This window comes from Buceros rhinoceros, unplaced genomic scaffold (assembly GCF_000710305.1).
Source record: "Buceros rhinoceros silvestris isolate BGI_N320 unplaced genomic scaffold, ASM71030v1 scaffold567, whole genome shotgun sequence".
NCBI classification, from domain to species: domain Eukaryota; kingdom Metazoa; phylum Chordata; class Aves; order Bucerotiformes; family Bucerotidae; genus Buceros; species Buceros rhinoceros.
This window is the reverse complement of record NW_010423714.1, coordinates 44,470-70,271: the sequence shown is the minus strand read 5'-3', so window position 1 is coordinate 70,271 and position 25,802 is coordinate 44,470. Positions and strand designations below refer to the sequence as shown.

The following is a 25,802-nucleotide window of genomic DNA, read 5'->3' as shown; positions in this document are numbered from 1 at the left end:
CCAACATGACCTCAGTAGCAATTTTTGTTAATAAGGGCAAAGCTCTAGATGAGGTTTTGAGCATCATCTAAGGGTTTTTTCATTCAAAATTATTAATTGGGGACTTCTTTTACCTCCCTAGGTGGCAAAAATAGAGTAGTGCAAGATGTACTTGTGGATTAATACGCTGGTCAGTGTAATTAAGGATGCAGGAATCTGTTCCTAAGAATGATGCCTGTGAAATATAGAATCAATTAAGTTATCTAGGTCGGAGGTCACCTGGTCTAGCCCCAGGCAATTTTGAAGTGAAATTTGACCTTATTGTTGAATCAAGTTGCTCTGGGCCATACTCTGGGCCCTTTTCGAATATATTCAGGAATGAAGTTTCCAGAACATTTCTGGGCTCTTATTAACAAAAAAACCCACCACCACCTGACTATGAAGGTGCTCAAACATTGGAACATCTGTTTAGAATTTCTCTTTTCCCAAGTTGGGTCTGTTGCCCTTCATCCTTTTGCGGTGTACCTCTAAGATGAATCTAGCTTTGTCTTCTCTCCTCGTGTGTATGTGCTCCACTGACTTGATGATACCAAAATATCTAAATATGATCATAAAACATACTTTCTAGACTTATATACAGTTGTCAAGAATCAGTCATATTGGGGAATATTAGGGGAAGATACTTAATATGTTCTGCACAAAATTTAAGCTTTCTAAATGAATATTTAATGTCACATGCAGACATTTAAAATAGAATTATGAAATTTCTAATGTTTCCTGCAGGCTTGCAAGATACTGAAACACACCATAAATGTGCTCAGATCTGCTTTACTGAAGAGGCCTAACAGACAGTCAGAGTTTGGTTTTGTAATTGCATCCCTTGAAGCCAGGTAAATGTCTTTTCATTAAAATACTCCCAGCCTCTACGGTGCAGCTACATAGCAAATATATGGTGATCTTTACCATTCATCTGTATTTGAGCATGGTGCGTTCTATGGATTCTCAAATATTTTTCGTAAATTTATGTTTTGGAGTTTTTTTTAATTTAAATTTCCTTTCTAATTTCTTCTTGTATGCAGCCCTACTATGTGTTAAGTTACTAAGCTAGTTCAGATACCATAAGTTGTTGTGTGTAGTTTGTGGTGTAGGTTGCCCAAAGGAGCAAGATACTTTTGCCTATGCAGAGGTACCTGTTTGAGCACAGATACTCCCACAACACTGCTGTAGTCTGCAGTATTGACCTACTTCTCTCCTCACCATGACCCAAGAAGTCTTTTAATGGTGAAACTAGACCATGAGTTTGGTTACATTGAAATCTAGAGAACTTAGAATGTGTTGGTAGAAGGAGAGAAGTATGTAACATTTACACTTCCTTCTCTTTCCAGAAATGTGAAGCTTTTGGATTAGAAAGAGAAAACTAATAATCTTCTCAATTCAGCTATATTTAGAAGACTGATTAGGCCTAGGCAGTTCAAATAATTAGATAGATGGAACAAGTGACACCTCAATTCAAATCTGAAATTTTTTTTTTCAGGACTACTATAATTTGTAGACCACAGATTTAAAGAATGAAGAGACATTTTCTAGATTTCTTCTAATTTCAAGGAGAGCAGAGAGATATATGTCAGTTTTCAAACTCAGACTGTGGCTTCTGACTGCTATCTTGTACTTAATTTTTATTCTTAGGAAAACACTTATTCAGATACATTTTGCACAAGATTGTATGACAATTAATGCTGAGTCTTGTCAGTTGCCGCATATGCTACAGGAATCATACAATAAATTAGTTCAAATTGAGAAGGACTTCTTTCATTATGGGTATAAAAACTGCAGCGCTGCAATACTGCTAGAACGTGCAAATATCCACAGGTAAGATTATACCTCTGATGATTTAAGTTTAACTAATCCCCAGAGTCTATTATCTACATTTTTATAGTCTATTAAAGATGGAAAGGAGCAGGTAATATTGTCAAATACCTTGGTATTGCACAACTATTTGCATTCTTGATGTGTTCTGTATTCAAAAATTATTGTAGAATGAAAAATTCTTTTCACTGAAGGCAGAGTTAATCTTATCTGGTACTATCGATTTTTGTACTGTTTTTGAGAGCAAAACGAAATGTTGAGGTCTCTAAGTCAGCTTTTTGTCTTCCCATTGGTAAAGGCATTTTGGCAGCCGCACCAGTCGTTCTGAAGTATTTATGAGTTTTTACAATTCTTAGTGTTGAAATGGTTCTGTAGAAATTGCTGTGAGAGTGAAAGTGAAAAACATGGTATGCCTTGATTCCCAGCTGTTTCCCAGATGACCCTTAAAACAACAGAGGTGTCTTTTGTACCTGGCTATTCTGCCCTTTAGCTCCTGTTGAGTACATACTCCAGAATACTATCTGCCTTCCTCCTCTTTGTGTCTTGGCATCTTCTTGCATTGCAGCAGTACAGTTCCAAGAATATGACCTTAAAAAAATAATGCGTGATCGCTCACTTTCTCTATTAGAACATTTAGAAAACACACGTACAAAATCAGTTTATTTTATCTATTAATCTACTTTATAATACATGTTCAGTAGTGTTGATACCTTTAAAATAAGCAGTTTCTCACATTAGTTCCTTTGGTTTTATGTTGGTTCTTTTCAGGATGATTGCCAAGCACGAACAAAACAAAGAAGAAAAACATAGTCACTATCTTGATGCTTATAACTTAGCTCAGAGGGCAGTATGCAAAACAGAGGAAGTGTTTCATAATGTTTGTAGCTTATTTGCAGTTAATGAGGTATGGAATTTTTTTTCTACTTATGGAAAAAAATCTGATTTAGTTGTACTATTTAATTATTCTTGGATAATTCCTTGAAGCTCCAAGTGAGATTATCTTCCTGTAATGATAGCCATTGTTTGAATGTAGAAGGAAACACTGCATTTGAAAAGAACTTAAGTTTAAAAAAGGAAGAGGAGAACAGAAATGAGAGGATTTGTTTGGTCTTTGTCAATTTTACTGAATACCAAAATTTATCTAATAGCTACAAAAGAAAAGGTCTAAATGTGGAGATCTTTTTAATTCTCTAAATACATCACAAGTTTGAAATTCTCTCAATAGAGTGTTTATTTCTAAGGGGGAAAGAAAGATATGCAGAAAATTATGCAAATAAAGAAAACCTGTCTTCAAAATAGTGTATTTTGGGTAATGAAAGCCTGCAGCCTGCTTTGCTCATGTGTACCATTATACTCTAGCACCCAGCTTTCTTTTCTGCTTTGCGTTTTCAAAAGAGCAAGTATTTCTGTGCAGCTATCAAAACCATTAATATTAAAATTATTGTCTTATGTACACATTTGTACCTCCTTTGGAATTAGATATTTGTACCAGATACTCAAAACATGAAAAGCAAAAACGCAGCTGCTCTTTTTCTATGTAGCTAATTTGATTGCTTTGTAATATATTTGACATGGAAGTTTGTCTTTTAAATTACTCAAATATCTTTGTAGCAATATCTCTGATCTGTTGAGGTGATATTGTTGAAATATTTGCCTCTTTAGTTAAGTACTACATTCTAACTTCTTACCAGGTAAATTTGCAAAAATGTTTGAAATTACCGTTCTACTGTCTTTTGTATTTCAGATTAGAAATATTAGTATCCCACTAACAAGGCAACTTGCTAACAGGAAAATAAATCTTGTAGAAATTCTTTTGGATATTTTTCATCTTGTTATTACTGAGAAAAAGCTTACAAAAGTGGGAGCAGCATTGTCTAATAAAATTGTGGAGACATTCATCAGAGGAACTATTGAAGATGATGCAACAGAACAGGTAATACAAAGTATTTAGACCTGTAATTTGCTTATAAATGCTTAACAAAGTTTCCCGGGGATGTTTTCACAGCAGAACTTCCTGCACTACTGAAGAAAGGGCTCCCTGGATCATTCATGTAGTTTTGCAGCAAAGAAAGTTCAAGTGTGTGATTTTTGTCATGAGGAAGGTTTATTTGGGTTTTGTTTTTTTGTTTTGTTTTGTTTTCTCAAAAAGATTTTGTTTCTCAAATGCAGAGACTTAAAAACCACTAGGAGTAGCTGGGAAATTACTTGAGTCTTTATAGTTGGTGGGGTATTTTGTTGCATTATTGTCTCTTCTTTTTAAAACACTTGGGTTTAAGCAGAAATGCCTAACTGAGCTGATGAGTAAGAACATCAGACATGCCGCACTAGAACAGAGCAGGAATTCTTGCCCATTATTGTGTCTCTGACGGTGACAATAGGAAATGCTGTTAGAGGAAAGCACAGTATCCCCACCATTCTCTGCAGTACCCTCTCCTTATCTCGTGTTTTCCTCAGCACTGATTGTTGTTTGCTTATGGATGTTACAGTGTACTTTTTTTAATCAATTGTTAATGAACTTGTATATCTATTAAAGATAGCTTGTTTGTAATTGAAAGTGTAATCACATTTAACAAATGTGTTTGCATGTAAATATAGATGTGTTACATTTTTTTAAAAGGATGTTTCTATATATGTGGATATATATGAGCAAATAAATATGTTTTACCAGGATTGGAAGCGTATGGAGTGCACTGTGGGTCATATTATGCTGGCTCAGTTAGCAAACGTGCAGAATCTTTGCACAGGCTGTCCTGACATCAAATCCAAATGCCTGTATCTTACTGGAAAAACTCTTCATTTACTTGCCAATCATGTAGACCCTGTACATTCAGAGATTTACTGGAAGCCAAACGTTATGGTATGCATGCCTTCCTGCATTTCAATTCATTCCTGTGTGTAAAGTTTGTTTGCCACAGTATTTTTTCTGTATACACATGTATACTATTCTTTATTTAGAGGTTTTACATATTGCATACAAGCCATATTAAAAATGTGTACTGAACCAAGGAATTCCAGAAAAATTACTCTGCCTACATATCATCCTCATAGAGATTATTTTTTATTCATTCCTGAAATATGGTAATTACAATATTTTTGAAAGAGAGAGAAAAAAAATCCTCGAATATCTTAAAGGACTGGGTAGGTTGGGCTCTGAATCCGTGTAATGACTTGTAGTTTAAAAGCTCAGATTTATAGTTCCTTTTGTGTTGTAGTAAGAACAGCATATAAAAAAAGGAGAGTTGATAGAGTGATTAAAAATTCAGTAATGAATTAAAGAAATTAAATGAGGACAGATAACAGAAAATAAAAGTCTTAGAAGTTGTATGGGGGACCTTTTTAGTTTCTATTAGTCGTATTGTTATCATAACATTAAGACATTTTGATGCCTGATAGTATCGTTGAATCTCTCACCATCAATCACACAGTGAGATGATTTCTTTTAAGATGGGTTCCATTTTCACCTGGACTTTCACAAAAGAAATTAAGCCAGCCATACTTACTGGAATGATTAATTATTCTTTTTTTATACTGTGATGAGCAGGAAGAAGATAAGTCAGACATGGCAAAAACTTCCCTGAATTCAGCAGAATGCGGTGAACAGGAAGTGACAGACAGCAGTTTACCAACTAGTAAATGTCAATATGTCAAGTATAGGAGGAAAATACAGGAATTAAAGGTATGTTAGCCTACATGCTTGCATTAGAATATGAGCACTTCCTTTTTGTGGAATAATGGTCACATCACCTCATCACTTCCGTTTGAACTGATAAAGAAAATGTTTGTAACGTAAATTTGATCTTTTTAAAGTATAACAGCTTTCCATCACTACTCTGCTGTGTATCTCCATCCTGCCCCTCAGTACATGCTGTGGGAGCTCCTGATTGTGCTTTCCCCATTGCTCCCAGAAAGAAATAATTTCTCCTTCATTTTTTTTCCTACTGATCAAGCATGTAGCAGGAGAAGATGAACAGGCAGCTTTCTCTCTGCTTTGCAAACATACCTTTCTAAGGCAGCATAAATTTTTGCAGACTGGGAACAAAGAAAGAGATAACTTATATCACAAGATATTTATAAAATTCTTAGAAAAATTAAGTTGTATTGTACAGTGACTGAGAATTGACATAAAATTCCTTTGTTCCAAATGGCTCATGTTGTCTTGTTGGAATTTAAATACTGTTCTGCTAAGTACATGTTTTATATTAAAGAAAGTGTCTTATTAAAACATTTATTTTTTTAATATTGTATAACAGATGTCTGCTAAATAATGAATCTGTATTTGCATGTTTTGATCATATGTGAAGTAAATGCCTTAAAAAGGAGAAAAAGCATTAAATTTAGTAATGAAAAAGTGATACTTATCTTTTCTAACACAGAAGTAATCTCTACGTGTGTAACAAATACTTAATACATATTTTAATACAAACCTTTTTATTTCTTTCATCTAGAAAGAACATGGATTGTCTCAGAAATATCTTTCTCAATCCAGTGAAGCTTTGCTACAGTGTATGGGTATTGCATTCAGTCATAATATTACTGATGTCCTGGCTCCTGCTAGTTTTGGAATGGTTGAATGCTTTCGACAATGTGATCCAGTTTCAGCTAGCCAGTTTTTGGCACTTCATCAGGTAATGCAGCTAACATACTGTGCTTCTTTCTAGTGTAAAAAGGGTACAGCAAAAATGCCTGTTCATGTAGCCTGAATATTGTTCCTACAGAACACAATGTATGGATAGATATAAGAACTAGTGAGTAATACAGGTAAGCAAGTATATGATATGTCTGCTGAGTTCAGAATGTGTGATCAGTGACTTTTATCAATTCTGTTATCTGCTGTATTTGATTTGATGTTTTCATTGATGATTGCATACACGAAAAGATTTTAATATGACGGAATTACTATAATGTAATTGGCTAAGATAGGACATTACCACAAAATACAGTTTCATCCCTCCCTAACAGGTAAGTTTTAAGAAGTGTCTCAGGATTCGTTCATTTATTATTTTGAAGTAGATAGGAAAGGTTTACATTAAGTCTGTCAAATCAACACCTACGCAGCATGATCCCATAGACGACTCAAAGGTCTATGAATCATTTGTGTGAGTATGTGCGTTCGTCACAGAGAAGATGAGGAATGGCTCTAGGGTGTATACTCCTGCATCAGGAACAAATAATGCATACTTCCTACACCATCATCTCTGTTGTAGAAATACAGCAATGCACCGTATATCCATCTCCTGCCTGCCACATCAAGGCAACTGCAGGAAATTATGACAGACAGTAAATGCCTGCCTCTATGTCAATGCTTGGATTTGCAGTTATCTCCACCCGTGGGTGGAATGGACTAGGTAGGTCTTTTGATATATCAGGAAACAGCTAATACTGGGTTTCATGGATCAGTCCTTTATTCCTGTACTCCTGCAGCACTCCATATTATTTATGGTTTGCTGCCATCGTTAGTGAGCAAGCTAAGTAGAATGCGTACCAAGGCACCTAAATTGTGAGTAGTCATGTCTTTTACTGGGCAAAGAATGTGCTAATTTAATTACTATCCTGCCCAGAAAGGTTTGTATTTATATAAAAGAAAGCTTACAGTGTCACTCCATGTCAATATTAAGCCTCCCTTTAAAATTTTTGATTAGTTCAACCTGGATTGCATTTTTTTTTAGTGTGACAGCTGCATTTAAAGAAAAAAATGCTTTAGCTCTTAGCAAGCGTCAGTTCAAAGGACAGGATTGGTATGTTTGGTGAAAGAAAAGGATATAAAGTCTTACCCTTATGTTGCTCTTTGTAGGAAGTCTGTTAAAATGTGTCAGGTAACGGTAAAAGGCACAGAAACACAGAAAAGACTCCGTTTGCTTGAAGAGCTAAGTTCAGAACACAGGCATTTACCTCTCCCTGCAGACCTTAGATGGCTGAGTGCAGGAATGTAGATGATAAATGTAAATAAAGAAGGCAATTCTAGCTATTCGTATTTAAGATATCTTCATAAGTTTTTGCCAGACTGTTTACGTTGGATTGTAAACACAAATAGTACAGAGGCTTCTGCTAATCCATCTCACCTTTCGAGCAAGAGACTACTAATAATATGTATTTTACAACAAACATAGAGTATATATATTTATATTATTTTGGAGAAGGAAAATAAATAGATACAAAAATTTTACAGAGCTGTTCAGCGGCTATGATGATGAAGAGAATCCTTCTAACAGCAACTTCTAACACCAGCAGCTCTCAGCTGGCAGCATTATTGCATCTTCAGAATCATTTAAAACAAAACAGAAACACAAGTGATCTTCTAAAAAATGTGGAACAGCAGCTGACTGCAATTTCAATGGTAACTTTTTGAGATGTGCTACTTATTAGGTGTTTATATGTGTGTTACATAAATGCATACAGAGAGATATGTACATGTATACGTACATACATACACAAATATATATATATATAATTTTAGTTATTCCTGGAATTAAATACTGTTTCATCTATTTTCTTTAAAATCTTCTACACTTTTTTTATTTCCTAATTTGAGTCGTGGGTTGACTTGGTCATGAATTGAGATACATCTTTATTGGTATGGTATTTTTATGGTATGGTATTATTTTTATTGAGGTCCTGTTTATGCTAGGTTTTCTGCGTGGCATGAGCTATATAATTTAAGTCAGAAGTGAAATTTTAAGGATGCAATTCCAGTTTGTCTTAAAGTTCCAGTTTGGTGTAGCTGGGTGGCAGAGTTGTGCTATCTGCTCACTTAAATCATTAGTTCCATGTGAGTCTCACCCAGTCCAGCTGAAGATGCCATTGGAAAGGACCCTTGCACCAGAGACTCCTGCCATCCTCTCCACAGCATCCATTCATCCCAGTGGAGATCCTTAGGTCTCCATGCAAGTGTTACCCTATGAAACAAGCCTGATTGATTGATTGGTCGATTGAAATGAACACTGTGTCCATGAGTCTGGGTATCAACTAAACTGTGGTGCTTCAAACTGGACATTTAAAGAAAGCAACTAGTAAAATGTAATTCATATAATTCTTAGCTTTGGAGTAAACCATGGATAAACTTTTCAGGGAGATAAATACTCTGTCTTTTGGTTTATGGTGGCTGAGAACTGTGTATTGTTCAAATATCTGAGATCTAAAAGGAGACTCCACAATGGCCTTGGGCAACCTGTACCAGTGCTCAATCATTCTCACAGTGAAAAATTGTTTCTTGTCCTGGTATATCTGCTGAGTGCCCTTCGGCTTCCCTCTCCCCCCACCCCCGCCCCAAAATATTAGCACCTTCTTTCCTTTCAATTTTCTGATAAAAGAACTGACATTGGGGTTTATAAAAATCTGTGAAAATAATGCTACTTGTGAATTATTGTACAGGCATGGAGAAATCTCTGTATTCCTGTTGAGCATTTTAATATCATGGATGAATTGCCGTCTAATTTCTACATAATTATTCTCCAGCATTCTGAAGACAGGTATAAAATGTCATCATTTTGGTTTAGCATTCTGTTTGTTACAAATGTCATCTTTTTTTTTACCCATAAATAATCAATATTTGGTTTCTTATTCCGTTTTACTTCTAATTTTGCTGGATATAAATTTTAGGACAGTGAACAAATTCATATATAAGTAAAACTGCCTGCAGCTCAAAGCTGAATGTTTTTCTGTACATTTGATTTCCCTAATTATCTCTTAGATCTCCAGAGGTCACTTGAAGGTCACCAGGCCATTCTTGGTATCCTCCTAAACCCTGTTAATCATTTCCAGCTCTTATTGCTTATGCTCTTGAAAATGTTAGGAGGGGTCATATTCAGCTCTGTAAAGCCACAAATGACCTCATTACTGCAGCCCAACTAGTCACTACTCAAACTGAGCTATAACAACTGACCAAGTACCTTCACCAGCTGCAAAACGTCTTAAACAATTGTCATGGAATCTCCCTTACTGGATATGTAACAATGAGAGAACTTTCCTTACAGCTCTGTTTGTTATAGTTAGATTTTGCAGGTTTCTGCGCCCCAAGGTGGGGTAAATATTGCATCTTGCGAATATTTGTGAGCACATTAAATTAGAGGGTAATAATTGCTCATCTAATAAAATTGCTTCATGTAAACAAGGCTGAACTGTCAAATAATCTATTCAGCACTTTTCTGCTTTCCATAGATCAAATTTGTACAGTTCGTTGATTGAGATGCCAAAAGAACATACTGCACAGCAAAAAGGAAAACCCACTCAGCCAACGGGTAAGTGCCTCTGACATTTGAGAGATAGAAATCATTGCACTGCTCTATTCAGAAGGCTCTTACCTTTCCCTGTTGCGAACAGTAAAGTTTTAAAATAATTTTAAAATAAGTTTAACTCTTATTAATACCAGAGGAAAGTAAATACCTAAATACATGTGTTTTCGTCATCAGATATAATGTATCTAGTCACAATTTACAGAAATTATATTTGTATTTGATGACAAAACTTGTAGCTAAATAATCTCAGATATTTTTTTCATTGCACATTTCTGTATAGGTTTTGTGATGTTACTTCATTTTCAAAGAATACCAGCGCTTTAGAAACTGATCATTTCCTCAAGTATGAATATAATGTCTCAAAAAGAGTGTTAAGATGGTGTTATCCTCCTTTTAATAGTGCGAGCTAAAGTTTCTCGATTTCCTGTGAATCCTGATACATTTTGTATTTTGTTGGAAAAAGTGCGTCTTTACAAGCAACAAAAGATGAAGAGTCATCTTAAACAGACCGTCATGCAAAACTTGCCACAACGTGTCTCCAAAACAGATGTGGTAATATATTTGCTTGCTTTATATTTTAAATTGGGTGCAAAACATGTACTCAAAAACTATCATATCTTCATGCAGATTTTTCAGTCTATGCTGAGTGTAACATCCCTAGTCTTCACATGCTGTGTGCTCCCTTCAACATTTAATCTTACTGTGTTATCCTGTTACTATTTTCAATGTCATTCAGCAGCTTTGAAATGTTCCGTAGTTTATTAGAGCTGAAAATTGATGGAGTTGAGATCAATTTACTCAAAAGTGTTCTATACCTCTAAGATTTGGATTTGCAAATGTACATTGTCTCTCACATTACATGTAAGCTCCAGCTGCTTCAAGAAAAATAATGGGATCATAGATCTCAACTCTTTAATCAAAATAAAACTATCTTAGCCAGAGATTTCTTACTGATACTGCTCAGTTCTGTAAAGACGTTGGTATTCACGATTAGTGAACACAATTTGTATAGCATAAAGGTACGCTAGAAAGACTGACTTTCACAGAAGCTTTTAAGCTTTCTACATGTGAAATGTAATGTACAAGTCTACATCCTAGTATTCTAATTTACTTTAATTTTGGCTTCCTTAGATAAAATTTAGGTTTTTCAGTATCAATCAAAATTCACTGTTAAATATAGCATACTAACAAAAGCTGATATAGACCATTTTCCATCATGAATACAAAGGTAAAAAATAGAGATCGTATTGAATTTTCTGTACAAGTTTTCATTGCTTTAGTCTTGAATTATTATTCTGTTTTATTCATTATGTCAGGTTCTTTCAGTTAAAATACCAGTTATTGCTGATGGTTGAAGTGTTGTTCAGTTTCGTCCAGCTTTTGTTGTAATGACAAGTTATGTAAAGATTGCTGTAGTAGTGTAAGTAAAGAAAAAGGTGAACAGAGACACACACAAAAAAAGTAGGTCAGGTTTTTAAAATGCCTGAGCATTACAAATTTCAGTAATTCTGCATGCAGCCTGCATAGGGCCGAACAAAGAGCTTTGGCTGAGAAGTGCATTCATTAATACCAACACTATTCAGCATTTAGCTGACCTTGTTTTTCCAGTTAGTGTTTTTGTGAACGTCTATATTGGCTTTTAGAAGCTATAGTTTTTGGTGTCATCATCTCCTACACAATTCTATTCTCTCCTTATCTATTTTTGTCATTCTGTTTATTTTTTCCTATATTGTCTCCACTGATTTCTCCATACACTTGCTTCTTCTGCATTCATCTTACAGTTTCTGTTTACTTCTCAAAGATGCCCTCTCACAGTTTCTTCCCATTATTTGGAGCACCACATTATCTTTCCTTTCTGCTGGATTTCCCTGCCATTCCTCACTGAAATTGCAGAAGTATGTTAAGCACTTCAATAATAAATATTGATGATGTGTGCTGATGCCTATGTCAGAATATTTCGCAAAATGCTGATAGGAGTGATCTTCTGAAGTAAAGTAGTTTTGAAACTGACTTTCTGTATTTATATTTTCCATTTAATGATGTTTCAAGAGATTTGATTTAGCCTCTGATTTAACATAATACACCCTCCATCCTTAATGTTAAATAATGTTTTGTAAGTATTCTGGTTTTTGTTGCAATGTGTGTGGTAGTTTCCAACAGAGAAAGCAGATGATAATGGACATGATTTGACATCAGCTTTCTGTGAAATATTAGAAATTATGGAAGAATATCTGAAACCAGTGCTGTCACAGTTTGACTTTTCTCATATCAGGTAAGATGTTTAGACTTGGTTTATCAACATTTTTGAAAACAGAATGGTGACTTAAGTCCTACAAATACAGGAATGGTTTTAGCAATAATAGTCCCAGTTGAATGCACTTTTTACTCTTGAAAGACAGTATGTGCAGGGTATGCAGAGAGGATTGAACCGTATGGTGATAAACTAATGGCCATTTCTAACAAGTGCTGTTCTCCAGCTGAAGTTATACAATCTGAATTCAGGGTGAAACGTTATAATTCAACTAGTTAAGGATGGGATTTCCAAAAAACGGGAACTCTAAAGGGAGAACATGCTTTGTGTAAAATTTAATTGAGATTGAAGCAGTTTAGTCTTTGTTTCCTGTGAAAACTTTTACTTCCATAAGTATTAGTGCTGGTGATGTTTTTGCTGTAATTCCTCTTCCCAGAGAACAGAGCACATCAGTTTCAGCAGGTGAATCAGGAAAAACAAAGGTGAAAGATAAGGACACCACACAGAGTGGAACGCGGGGTATGTACCCTCTTGAGTACAATATGTGTATGTGTGGGTGCAGACAGATAGTAAAATCCTGTCATTTTAGTTTCAATTGTTTAAAAGCCAAGGAGATGAGAAAAGCTTTAGCAATGGTTTTGTCTGTTTGTTTTCTATGTCAAGTCAGGTATTTTAGTATGAGAGATTATTTATATGCTGGATCTGCAGCATCTTAGGAGTAACGGTATCAAAATAAATACTTTGAGGAAATTTAGGTTTTCCCATCTAACTTCAATTATTTATATACATACCGAGAACTACTAAATCTTAATCATGTTCTGTCACATTTCTTCAGGTACACCTATGGATTTAGGATTGTATGTGGTATTACTAGGAGACAGGTTATTTATGGAATTGCCTTTGGAAGCTCTGAGTATCTTTAAAGAGGAAGGAATAAGTTGTGTATGCAGAGATTTTTCTCTCCAGATTCTCTACAATCGTATACATCTGGCTGAATCAGGTACTATTAGATAAACATTCTTTGCACTAGCATAATGATGCGGTGAGCAAGATACTTAAAAGTTAAATGATATGAATGAATGCTGTATTATATTTTACAGGAAGACTGCCACACATAATAGGTTTCTAGTATTTTAGATGAAATAGATAGTGCAGTAGACATATTTCAGTAATGTACAGACTGATTATAGTTGCAGTGCTACATAATTTAAAATAAACTCCACATCGGTAATAATTATGTAAAACTCAGAGGAATCTAAAATGGCTTGCAATGTTTCAGTTGTACAAGTATGGTCTTAAACTCTTTAAAGCTTTTTTCAGCTGCACTAAAAAAAAATGAAATAAGAATTGAGATTTCTGTGGATTTTCTTTAAAATTAGTGTATTACTTTACTTTGCTCAAAATATCAAATGTAAGAACCTTTTCATTACTGAGCTATTTATGGTCTGTATAGCTAAGATTAAATGAAGAGCTTAGGGTCAACCCAGTGATTCTTGTGCTATGCATAAGCAAAATCAGATCCCACAGGCCCTGAAGGCTCCATGGGCTTCTTTCATTACTGCAAACACTTGCACTCTGTATAAACTCTTCAGTGAAATGAGTTTGTTAAGTGAGGTAGTTGGACAGTTGGTAAATTTGTCCTTGTGGCACCTAAAAACTCATTTCTTATTTATTCTAAAAGTGAGTAATCAATGCAGGCACTAAGTTTTTTGCATAAATCAAAGGCAAAAATTTGAAGTAACATTTTGTTCATACATAGATGAAAACATGTTTTAACTCAAATTATTAAAACTAGTGGGACTAAGCTAAAAAATCGGCTAAATTTAGAAAATCTCACTCCATACCATGAAAGTATTCCGTTCCAGAGAGGTTCTTGTATTGTGTTCCTATCTATCTGTAATACTTAGTGCCTTCAGTATAACCTGTCCTCTCTTTCTCCATTCCACCCTTCCTTTCCACAGGCAAAGAGCTGTGAATAATCTGAGATTAGAATACCTTTGGCATACACACTCATGTACTACTGCAGGTCTGATAGAAATAGGAGGTTTAGAACACATGGGGTGTTTTTTCCATTTTTGTTTTTCCCCTTTATAAAGTGAAAGTTCTTATGGTTGCATAATTGTAGAAGTGGATAAATGAGAGGAAGCCTCGTTGTAAAGTCGGTGTTCATGCAGCCACTGAATGAGGAGAGAAACACTAGCTGTCTGAGTGCAAATGTGTATCGCAACCTTCCACCAAGCTGCAGTGCACCCCAGTGGTAACTGGCTGAGACATGGACTTTGCTATAGACATATATACAGTGAGAAATACAAGTCATTTTTCTGTGCTTCTTGAAAATGCCTTAAAGAAATAAAAAATCAGATTCAAATACGAAACTTTCTTTCTCATTTTGATCTCTGCATGTCTCACAGAAGATTCAGTTATTCCAGTACCATCAACAATGAATACAGCAATAGGTTTAGAAAGTGCTTTGGTGATCACTGTTCAGCTCAGTCCTCAATCTGAGATGTAAGAAAGCATTCACATGTTTAAGGGTTTGCATCTTCTGCTTGTTTTCCACTTCCAAGCCATTAAGTTTAGGCAAGAGGGTTTGGGGAATGTCCTTGCCTTGCTGTGATGTGAAATTTTTATTTTTTTGGTTTAATCCATTATTATTATTATTACATCATAACAAATATAAATAGTCCTTCAAGGAAGTTGTTTTGTCTAAAAGTGCCTGTATCTTAAAAACAAATCTGTTCTTTTCACTTCCACAGAGACTGAAGATAAAACAGATGTTGAAATATCTAAAAAAACAAAACCAAAAGCTCAGCAGAAAAAGAATGTCAAGGTGGTGAACTTTCCACATTTTTAAAATAAACTTCATAAGAGTAGCTCTTCTTTTTGTGTAAAAAATGTTGAAGACCTCCAAGTGGCTTGCACAGAAGCTCATATGTATGCTAGAATTCTGAAGTGGAATGTCACATAAGTCTATAAAAATTTTGCTTGTTGATTTTGCAATAATGAGAGAGTTGATGTTTCTTTGATAAATCATACTCTCTGTGTAAATGTGACGTGTGCTTAAAGTTACTAAAATCCTGTCCCCCAAATTAAGTATATTTTATATAGTGTATGCACGTATTTTTATAAATATATGCGTATGTACACACATGTATCTATGTGTGTGCGCACACGTGTGTATATATGTGTAAAGTACGTACAATGTAGAATTGCTTATGCTTTTAATTTCCATTTATAATTGAGTATCAATTATGCTTTTAATCCTACATTCAAAATCTTAGAACATTTTTTTGTTAGTTGTTTGACACAAACGCAATACTGTGAGTATTTGATTGAGTCTTCTGCATGTAATAGAACATGTATTCTTTTTAATTGCAGGCACCAATTCATCATGATTTACCCTCTAATTGCTTGCCTGTTGATACTCGTAATTTTAAATGTATCCTTTCACAAAGTATTAGCTAAATGAATCAGCAAAACTCCCTTTTTTTTTGTTTACATTGCATTGTTTACACCTAACTGTTTATCAGATATTGTGGACCCCTACAATGAAGGAAGAGAGGAAGGTAGTGTATATTAAATAGTATTTTCTCCACAAGCTACGCATGGAATGTAGAAATTTTTGTAACAGTAAATGAAGTCATGACATCAAGATGTTGACAAAAACGCTTAGCTTTTCATCAGAGCAGTATTGCTTATCCCCTGTCAAATGGTGCATCAGTGAAACGATATAACTGGTTTCAGGCTCAGGAAAGAAATTAGATTGTCTTATTTCTTTCATATCACTAAACATTGACCTAATAGTGCAAAGAAGATAATTACTTGATTAATCTTTCTTACTAGGTAGTCCAATTAAAATCACTTGCTTTCTTTCAATAACTTATTACAGCATTTTTAATTTTTCAAATATATGCTATTAAGATTCAGTATCAGTAGTGCAGGGAAGGATATAGGTAATTGAAAGGATATGATGCTTTGTATCGTCTTCTTGATTATACAATAAATTTACTCGAAAGCCATGAGTGGGCTTGGAACAAACGGTACTGAGTGGGAATAGACTGAGACAGGAACCATCGGACTCACCACACCTGTACAGCAGTTCTCAAAGAAAAGAAATAAAACATGTGTAACTTGTAGAGATTTTGCAGCCCTTTAAAAGATGAAGGGTGCTATGATAGACACACACAGTCCTATAAGGATATTTGAGATGGTGGTTATTACCTTTTGGAACATATTTATAAAGGCAGTAGGCATTTACTGTGGTAGAGTAGAATAGAATATTCTAGGTTGGAAGAGACCTTTTCCAATCATCTGGTCCAGCTGCCTGACTACCTCAGGGCTGACTGAAAGTTACATTAAGCATGTTAAGGGCATTGACAAATGCCTCTTAAACCCTGAGAGGCTTGGGGCATCAACTCCCTCTCCAGGAAGCCTGTGCCAGGGTTTGACCACCCTTTCAGTAAAGAAATGCTTCCTGATGTCCGTTCTGATCCTCCCGTGATGCAATTTTGAAACATTCCCACATGTCCTGTTCCTGGATCCAGGGGAGAAGAGCTCAGCACCCCCCTCTCCGCATTGCCCTCCAGGAATCTGTAGAGTGATGAGGTTTCCCCTCTGCCGCCTCCTCTCTAAACAAGATAAACCCTGACTCCTCGGCCATTCCTCAGAGGACACGCCTGCCAGCCCTTCACCAGCTTTGCCCTCCTCTGGATGTCCTAATTCAGTCTGAGACAAACAGAAGATGTCACAAGTGCTACATTTTTAAAAGCCAGACTTGGGTTTCAAAAAAATTAAGATGTAATGATGGCCTAAAATAATAGAAAATATTATAGTGTCATTTTAAAATTATGAAAATGAAGATTGCCCGATGTCCTTTTAGCATGTTACACTCATAATGATGAAATTCTGTTGTTACAGGTAGAGTGATGAGGTTTCCCCTCTGCCGCCTCCTCTCTAAACAAGATAAACCCTGACTCCTCATTTTAAAATTATGAAAATGAAGATTGCCCGATGTCCTTTTAGCATGTTACACTCATAATGATGAAATTCTGTTGTTACAGGAGCTTTAAGTCCTTCCCAAAAAATGAAGGAAATCCTAGAAAAGTACCATGACAAATTTACACCACAGTGGGAAGGAGTTATTGGCAGCATACGTGTTCCAAGGTTTGTAATATTTTGTCTGTTTTCACATTTTATCCATGTTTCTTTTTTAAAATTGTGCCTATTCCCAGAGGCTTCAGTCATAAAGTAGAGTCACGTTTTGCTGAGCTGGTAGACACATAGCTAATCATCATCTGTTTCAAATGCATATTTAGATTTGTAGACAGAATACTTTGGGGGATCTGAAATGCAGTGCCACAAAGTGATTTAGCCAGATTGGTTGCATCAGAGTTGCTGCATATGTAGGTAATCCGATTTTGACAAAAAGTCTGCTGGTGCAGTCTTTGATGAATATTATATGTGGTCATAAATGTAATTTCTGGCTTTGCTCTTAACTGTTTTTAAATCCAAGTATTAAAAACTATAGCGTCTTCATGCACATTGAGTCAGCTCTAAGACTGGAGCCAGATTTCAAAAGCAAAGTAGAGAAGGTGTATCACAGTCTGCAATTTCAAACATCTGACTGTGACACAAACACAGTGTATTCATAAACACGCTTCATTCTTTGTCAAACTACTTTACTTTTAAGATCATAGCAACAGAGGAATAAAAGGGATCTCGAGAGGTCAAGCAGTGACAAGTCCTGTCAGTGACTGGCCCTTCCTTCCTAAGTGCTGGTTTAATCGGTCCTTTGAAATCTTCTCTGCTTAGGTACAACCACTGTGTAGGTACTCCAGTGTGTCTTCAGAACAATTCCAGAGATTGTTCCCTGTTACCAAATTGCAGGGGTTTTGCTGCCAGCTGGGCTGTTTTATTCACATCCTTTTCAAAATCTAACTTCTTCATGTCCTGATGGATGTATACATCAATACTCCCGTTGAAGACTTGTCATTTCAAAGCTGTGCAATCAATGATTTTGAGTTTTTTAGGAGAGTCTGGTATTTATCTAAAAATACACCATGCCTCTGGTTTACTATGAGATGTTTACTAAATTAAGTATACCTCTATATTAAAGTAATTAATAGTCCATATGAGTTACTACACTTCCCATAAAATTCCGTGGTCCTTGTCCCCTTGCTTTGCATGCTGGCTTTTCTTATAAATATTTTTGGAGCAAAGAACACTGAAGTGTTTGCTATGGATAATTTTTGAAACATATTCTTGCAATATCGTAACACAAAAGTAACTTCCTTCCTTTCTTCCTTCCTTTCAGCCAAGCCGAATGGGAGCAGCTGCTGACAAACTGCAGTGCATTTCTGTTCTATGGGATGGAGAGATTCATGTCTCATATTTTACTTGACAGACTGGTTGCTATGAACATCCCAAGTGAGATAAGGAAAATGAAAAATACGTTTTCAGTTATAGCATCTTTTGTTCCCAGTTGTGATCATTTCCTATATATCTTGTAGGATATATATATAAAACTTGTGATAATGTGTAACATTATCACAGTATTGATGGTGGCAATTAAGGGCTTTTTTCAAGATCCAGAATTTTAATTGGAAAAATTTTCCATTATGTAGATTTTCTTCTTGATGAAACAGCTTTCTCAAATTCCTCACAAATAAGTTTGGTCCTTCTCCACTTCCGAATGTTGGAATTTCTTAAGTTTCAAAAACTGGGTCATTGTATGATAGTTTTCCCAACAAGTCCTCTCCTTTTCCATAGGATTTTGTGTTTAGTAACAAAACACATCCATTCTTCCACCTTCCACCTTCCTGTTTGTAATTACAGAATCGAGTCATTTAGGTCATTAGCCTGTAATGAGATGGTATGTGGACTTCATTATCAGTTATTTTAAGATGGCACAGGAAAAAAGCCTGCAAAACACTGTGAAAAAGTGCAGTGAAGTTACATCAAATAATGCTGGGATGACTTTCTTAGTATTGTTTTACTTAATACTTGGCAAGTTTGGCTGAAATATATAAATTTTATATTAGTTGTTTAGACTGTGTTGAGAAAGTCATTAACTTAAGAAAAGCCTGATTGACTTAAATTTAATTTATTATGTGGGGCATTATTAGTAGTGCAAATACCATTGCTAAAACATACTTTTTTCCAGAATGCCATTTGATGATACTTCTAGATCTGGTGCGATCAAAGCAAAGTTACCAAAGAATTACAAACTCTGGTATCCACAAAAGGTAGGATAAGGTTATAATAAAGTTTAATACCCTTTTTCACAGACACCCCCCAGCAAACAGCCATTTCCTAAACCAAAACAAACCGTGATTCTTTAAACTAGTTTTTTGAACTCTGAACTTTAGAAGTCTCACTTTAATAGACTGGTGAATTTATCCACAGGACTTATCTGTATAATCCTAAAAGAAATTTCAGAAAGAAATAATATTCAGCTAAAACTAAAGAACAACATTAAGTTAAAACTGAGTGACATAACCCTGTAGACAATCAAGACAGCATCTCCCATAAAGATTACAGGAAACTTTTAGCTATCATCTGTTTATACAGTTACCATGAAATCAAAGGCTAATAAAAACAAAATTCAGCCTTCAATTTTCTGCAATTCCAGCCCTACAGAGAATCACTCCCCTCCCATCACTAAAACAGTAATACCAAAGACACTTATTTAAATATTCAACAGTTAGAAATCTAATCCCACTTTAGAACTGATTTGCTTTTAAGCCTCCAAATTAATGCCACATCTATGACACAGAGCAGGCTTTCAGTTCCTGCAATGTGTTTTCCTTTGGCAACTTAAGCAGAACTAAACAAGTCTTTTCACCTGATTCCCAACATTTTAACAGTTTTATAAAGGATATTGTGCAGTATTTTGTAAAAGATAGTGTCTTACTCCTCCTTTCACATTTCCTGAGGTGCCCAGAACAGTAATATGACAAGGAGCAATAAATGTCGTTAAACTGCAATCATGAAAACACATGGAGAGAAAGTTATGTAAATTCTTTGAATTAAATTTGAGGTGCTGTATAAATATTAGAAAACACTTTATGCTCAGCATAGACAACAATGCAGTCTGGCATTCCCTTTCCCCTTCTGTTAAAAAGCATTGTATGTTTAGTTATATTTTTGGTATATTAGGTACATTTTTAGTTTATTGATATAATACTTCTGATTTTCTTAGTTGTCTACATATTGCTATAGAGAGACCAACAGAGACAGCGATGCTTCTAAGCCTTACTGGTGTTCGTTCTGTAATAGCCAACCAGTGGTACACTACCTTGCAAGAGAATGCAGAAAGGCTGGACGCTTTGTCCGAGAGTGAGTATTGGTCTTTGTCTTTGTTTGCATGTATATTATTTCAGGCATTTGTATGTATGCACTCACAGAGTGTGTGTATCTACTTGTCTCCCACCTCTCCTCTTTCTTTGCTCCTCACGGAATGTTGCCTCCATAGGAGGTAAGCTGCGTGCAGGAGCCAGCATGTTGTTGAGAGTTTGATTTTTCAAACAGAACAGTAACCTACTTAAATCAGTTTCGGTGGGGAGCTTGTATATGGTCATGTGGTAGGAATAGGATTTCTGTGGTGAGGAGAAGTGCTCTAGGACTTGGCAATCTGTAGTTACATAAACTATGGGGAAAACAAAAGCTGGAGATCTTCAGAGATGAAAAATTAAATCTGTAAAGGTACCCTTTTTCATTAAGTTTTAACTGTGAAGACACCAGGCTGTATGGTTGATATTTTTGGGTTTTTTCAAAACTTTCATTAAAAAACTCACAGAAATGAATTTTTCTTTCCAGATTTGTTGAGCATTGGTAGAACAACTGGGCAGACAGTCCGTATTCTTCAAAAAAGTAAGATTCACAGGGAAAGGGGTTCCTTTAGAAGTTAAGAATTAAAAAGCTTAGTACAAAAGACTGGCAGTACATGTTAACTGGAACCTGGTAGACCAATGAACAGTTCATAGGCAGAAGTGAAATCTTTCAGATGACCTATGACAAGTATTTGTGACAGTTCTTACAAAAACTGAGAGTGGGAAGCTCACTGATACAGTCTTATAATTGGAGTAGGTGTGTTTTACATATATAAAATTTTGGGGAGACTTTGTCATAGCTGACTGAAAGCTAAAGTTTACGCTCCACTGAACTGTTACAAACTGAAGTGGTGTGACTGAAAAGTTACATCGGAAACGTGACATGAACAATATAAAAGGTATGGGTTATAGACTGTAAAAATTGAACATTTTAAGTAAACAACTTCTAATATATGTTTATAAAATTCTGTAGTTATTTTTCATCGTATAGCACTTACTACAGAAAGAGAAATCATGATACATTACTGCACTCAAAGCATTCTTATCTTCAGTCATATTCAGAAATAATAATGTTTTAAAAATATTTTTATAGTGGAGGTGGATTCTCACAGCTCTTCTAGAGACAAAGCAGAAGAGGAGACCATTCAGACTTCCTCAAATCTTCCTGCAACTCACCCATTGTTTTTTAATTGTGTGCTATATGGCTTACCCAACATAATTATTACATAATTTGTGTTAGACATCTCATACTAGGAACGCCGCTACACAGTACACAGGGCACGTGCTGCGTTTAAAGCTGTGGCAGATACTCGTTTCCATGTCACCTAAGGAGAGGTGAGGTTAAGAAAATGTATGTTTTGCTGATAGACTGATTTCTGTATCAGATATAAACAGTTAGATATTAGAATAAGTGTCAGGAAAATAGCAAAGGCATGTATGTATTTTAGAGATTTCAGTTAGTACTCTAAGGTTTTTCTGAATTCAGTGAATCCATTAAAAGAATTTGGTGAGTACCAACACGTAAAGAAAATTAGGCTAGTATTTTGGGGCATGAAGTGAGATTGGAATGCATCATTGGTAGTACCTTTATTTGGAAAAACTTTTCCTCGATGTACTTTACTTGTAGTGATAACAGTAGAAATAAATATAAAATAATTCAGCACTTAGGGAAAACACAAAGCTTTGATCATTATTGCAACTAAAATCACTTTAAGAGTCTCTTTTTCGTTCAATAAAATAGCAATGTCTGTTTTCTGTGTTGTATTGGTTTGTGTTCCTGACAAAGTGTTAAAATGGCACTGGAAAGACACTGTTTGTTCTTGGTTACCTGCAGTGCTGTAGTTAAGAACCCGGTAAACGTTATAGGGCTGTACAGACCATAACTACAAAATCATGACATGCAAAATATTTTTTTTACACACACAGTAGAATATAAATTTGTGCTTCCTTCCCCCTTCTTCTCACAGGTTAATTGAATGACCTTGTATGAACTGCAGCTGCTCTGTCAAACTGCGTTCCATAACACACGTAATTTTTATTTCTTGTATACAATCTTCTTTATTTAGACATGTATTTTTTATGACATGTGTCTGGGCATTTGGTAACAACACAAATCAAGTAGAGAAAACTGTACTTAAGCTATCCAGCCTGAAAATTAAGAATTCAATGTGAGGTATTTTCAAGTCTGTGAACTTGCTGTGTTTCACCATATACTGACGTGAGTCCCTTTCCCCAAGTTCTTGCATTTATTTGTTTATTTTTAGGTCTTGCCAAGTACCTTTTCATTGCATCACTACTACGCAGCTGCTTTATAAAATCCCATGCATGGTATTTGGGAAGCTCAAGTATTTCTGAGTTTGAAAAAGAAATTCCTCTTGAGTGAGGCGAATGTCCACACTTCTTGTTTAGTGTAGCAGGTGTCCACTATATTGTTAATTTCTTAAATTATTTCCTAGATAAATTTCCACATCATTCTCCGACACATTCATTGCAAGGCAGTTGTATTTCCCTGCTGCTAATGGCATTTCATTAACTGGAATGCCATGTTCCTAGTGCTGTCTTCTCTTTGTAAAAAAGTGTATTCAGTGGGAATTGTGGAGCCTTGTCTGCCTTGCTACGTGACAAGTTTTCATGAATTTGTATTAACTTCCGCCTTCTTGAAATAGGAAATTTCATAAATAGTGAAGTCCAGAAAAGTGTTGATGCTTCAGAAATGAGTGTGTTGTTCTTTGAGAATAATCCGAGATAAAAACCGCGAAATTGCAAAGGTTAGAAAAACCATTGATATCCAGATCCAATGGTTTACTACTGTGGTTTTATTTATGAAACTGATGGAAATAACTTAATCTCCCAAAGTGTTTTTCTCCAAAATATTCCCATTTGTATTTGATGCTTTAGCCCTAACTACATTGCAACAACCTCTGTCAGAAAGATGAATGACTATGACCAAAAATTTCTTTACGGTCTGACAGCACTACTTTATCAGAAAGCATTGATAAAGAGTAATGGCCTTATCCAGGAATCCTCAGAGCTGTAAGCTTTACTTGTTGAGAGTAAGATACTGGAAATACTAATCAGAGACACTGTGGTAGAATACCTAAAAATGGGCAGTGATGTGTGCTGGGTACGTGTAGTGAAAGTGGATGGCGTGCATAATTACATAGTGTGTCTGACTGGCATTTCTGAGGCATTAAAAGATCGTCAGCTTAGGGCCAAGAAGTGTGGTCATAACCAAATTGCCTGGAGTATGAGGTGAGTATTCTCTGTGTTACTGTGCTAAAGAGCAGTCAGTAAGATCACTAACAGTAGCAGGAGTACATGAGTTCGTTCATTCAGGAGTCGGTACTGGAAAGAATACCTTCTTTTCCGTTACGTGTTGTAGCAACGCGCAGTGACATGATTGAACAAGGGTAGAGAGTCACTTCAGGAAAAGATATATAGTAGAATTTGGAGTGATTTCAAAAGAAAAAGAGCAGAGACAAATTAACTTCTTTTATAATTCTTTTAAATTTACAATGGCAATTTAACAAAGGAGAAGAACCTGCTGCTTAGGCAGAGGAAGGATTCAGCAGCTCAGCTGATGATACAGTTTTAGAGTTCAGAATGCTTATCTGATACAGACAGTAAATACGAGTGGAACTGAGCCAAGAAAGGCTGACAAGGAATGCTGTAGAAAATCTGTTTCAGAACCTGATTTGAATAAGCAACTAAAAGCCTAAAGTTTTCTGATATTCGTGTGATTGAATGTTTAAGCAGAAGGACTCCTCTGTAAGGACAAAATGAGTTCTAATTAGGGTACATAAAAAGACCCACTTAGAGGTAATGATAAATGCACTGTGAAAATGCCTCATGAGTCTCGGCATTTAAGAAGCTAAATAATTCCTAAATCCTTGTCACACACATTTTCTGCAATTTAGAACCTTTTGCAGAAATGTAATAACTCTCGCTTAAGAATTTCAGGGACAACCGACTCCAAGGAATGGGATACGACAGACAGTTTAGGGCATATTCACCAGGTCAAATTGAAACGTTTGCTTTTATTGTTGAGTGATTTGGCCATAGGCTGAGAATTACAAGGCAGCGCCTACTCAGATTCAGTCTAGAATTAGGGAGTGGGAGTGAAAAAATGAAAGAGAAAAATAAAGAGGTTCTCAGATATCTTCTGGTATCATGGAATGAAAACCATGTCAGGTTTCAAACAGACTGTGCGAAGGTCTGGGTAAATGTTATCTCTGTTTAAGTCAAGGTTCAAAGTAAAAAAAAAAAATTAAAAAGTGAGTTGCTCTCACAGCAAATTATCTGGACTAGTAACAGCAAGCTTTCTCCCCACAGAGTGAGCCAACAGATGGTGGCAATGAGAGCAAAAGAAATCTGCGTGCAGCACAGGAGGTGCAAAAAGGGCTATTTTTATCTTGCAGTGGCCTAATATGTGAGACCCCCAGAAGGATCCTCAGCTTCAAATTATATAGTAGCATAGTCATACAAGGTGCTGTGCTGAAGGTCCTCAACCTTTAACATTGAATATGAAATGAGTAGACCAAAATTTCCAGCTGCAGAAACAAAAATGGAATCAAGACTGTTGATTTCATTTAAGATATGTATAGAAAGAGTACTCCCCAATAACTGCGATGGAAACAGTCATGATGAAATGCTGATGTGATTAAGTACATACAAACAGCAAATTCAAAAAGGCAAGTCCTAGTATTAATATTGTGTAAATAGAATCTCAGAACGGTTTGGTTTGGAAGGGAATTTCAACTAGACCAACCCCCCTGCCATGGGCAGGGGCATCTTCAACTAGAGCAGGTTGCTCAAAGCCCCATCCAAGATGATTTTGAACATTTAGAGTGATGGGGCACCCACAACTTGTCTGGACAACCTGTTTCAGAGTTTCACCACCCTCATCATAAAAAAATCCCCTCCTTACTTCCAATCTAAGCATACCCTCTTTCAGTTTAAACCAGTTGCCTCTTGTGCTCTCACTACTGGCCTTTGTAAAAGTCTCTGTCTTTCCTGTAAGACCCCTTTTCTCTACTGCAAGGCCACAGTAAGGTCTCGCCGGAGCCTTCGCTTCCCCGGGCAGAACAACCCCAACTCTCTGCCTGTCCTCACAGGCCAGGGCTTCCAGCCCTCTGACTCTCCGCT

The 25,802-nt window shown here is 35.8% G+C and overlaps 1 protein-coding gene across 1 annotated transcript in view; it reads left to right on the top strand.

Moving 5' to 3' along the window:
* CFAP46 (cilia and flagella associated protein 46) overlaps nt 1–25,802 on the top strand; it is a gene marked incomplete at its 5' end in the record, with an annotated part of 74,987 nt that overhangs the window by 39,559 nt on the left and 9,626 nt on the right. The window contains 23 exons of the mRNA XM_010140485.1: nt 763–869; nt 1,666–1,848; nt 2,614–2,726; nt 3,537–3,778; nt 4,514–4,702; nt 5,387–5,521; nt 6,291–6,470; nt 8,012–8,179; nt 9,214–9,311; nt 10,000–10,079; nt 10,477–10,628; nt 12,227–12,348; nt 12,764–12,846; nt 13,163–13,327; nt 15,084–15,157; nt 15,706–15,766; nt 15,858–15,893; nt 17,388–17,490; nt 18,641–18,753; nt 19,490–19,571; nt 20,528–20,664; nt 21,145–21,198; nt 23,792–23,909. Of these exons, the coding sequence (XP_010138787.1) occupies nt 763–869; nt 1,666–1,848; nt 2,614–2,726; nt 3,537–3,778; nt 4,514–4,702; nt 5,387–5,521; nt 6,291–6,470; nt 8,012–8,179; nt 9,214–9,311; nt 10,000–10,079; nt 10,477–10,628; nt 12,227–12,348; nt 12,764–12,846; nt 13,163–13,327; nt 15,084–15,157; nt 15,706–15,766; nt 15,858–15,893; nt 17,388–17,490; nt 18,641–18,753; nt 19,490–19,571; nt 20,528–20,664; nt 21,145–21,198; nt 23,792–23,909 (2,795 nt within the window). The remainder of the gene's footprint in view (nt 1–762; nt 870–1,665; nt 1,849–2,613; nt 2,727–3,536; nt 3,779–4,513; nt 4,703–5,386; nt 5,522–6,290; nt 6,471–8,011; nt 8,180–9,213; nt 9,312–9,999; nt 10,080–10,476; nt 10,629–12,226; nt 12,349–12,763; nt 12,847–13,162; nt 13,328–15,083; nt 15,158–15,705; nt 15,767–15,857; nt 15,894–17,387; nt 17,491–18,640; nt 18,754–19,489; nt 19,572–20,527; nt 20,665–21,144; nt 21,199–23,791; nt 23,910–25,802) is intronic.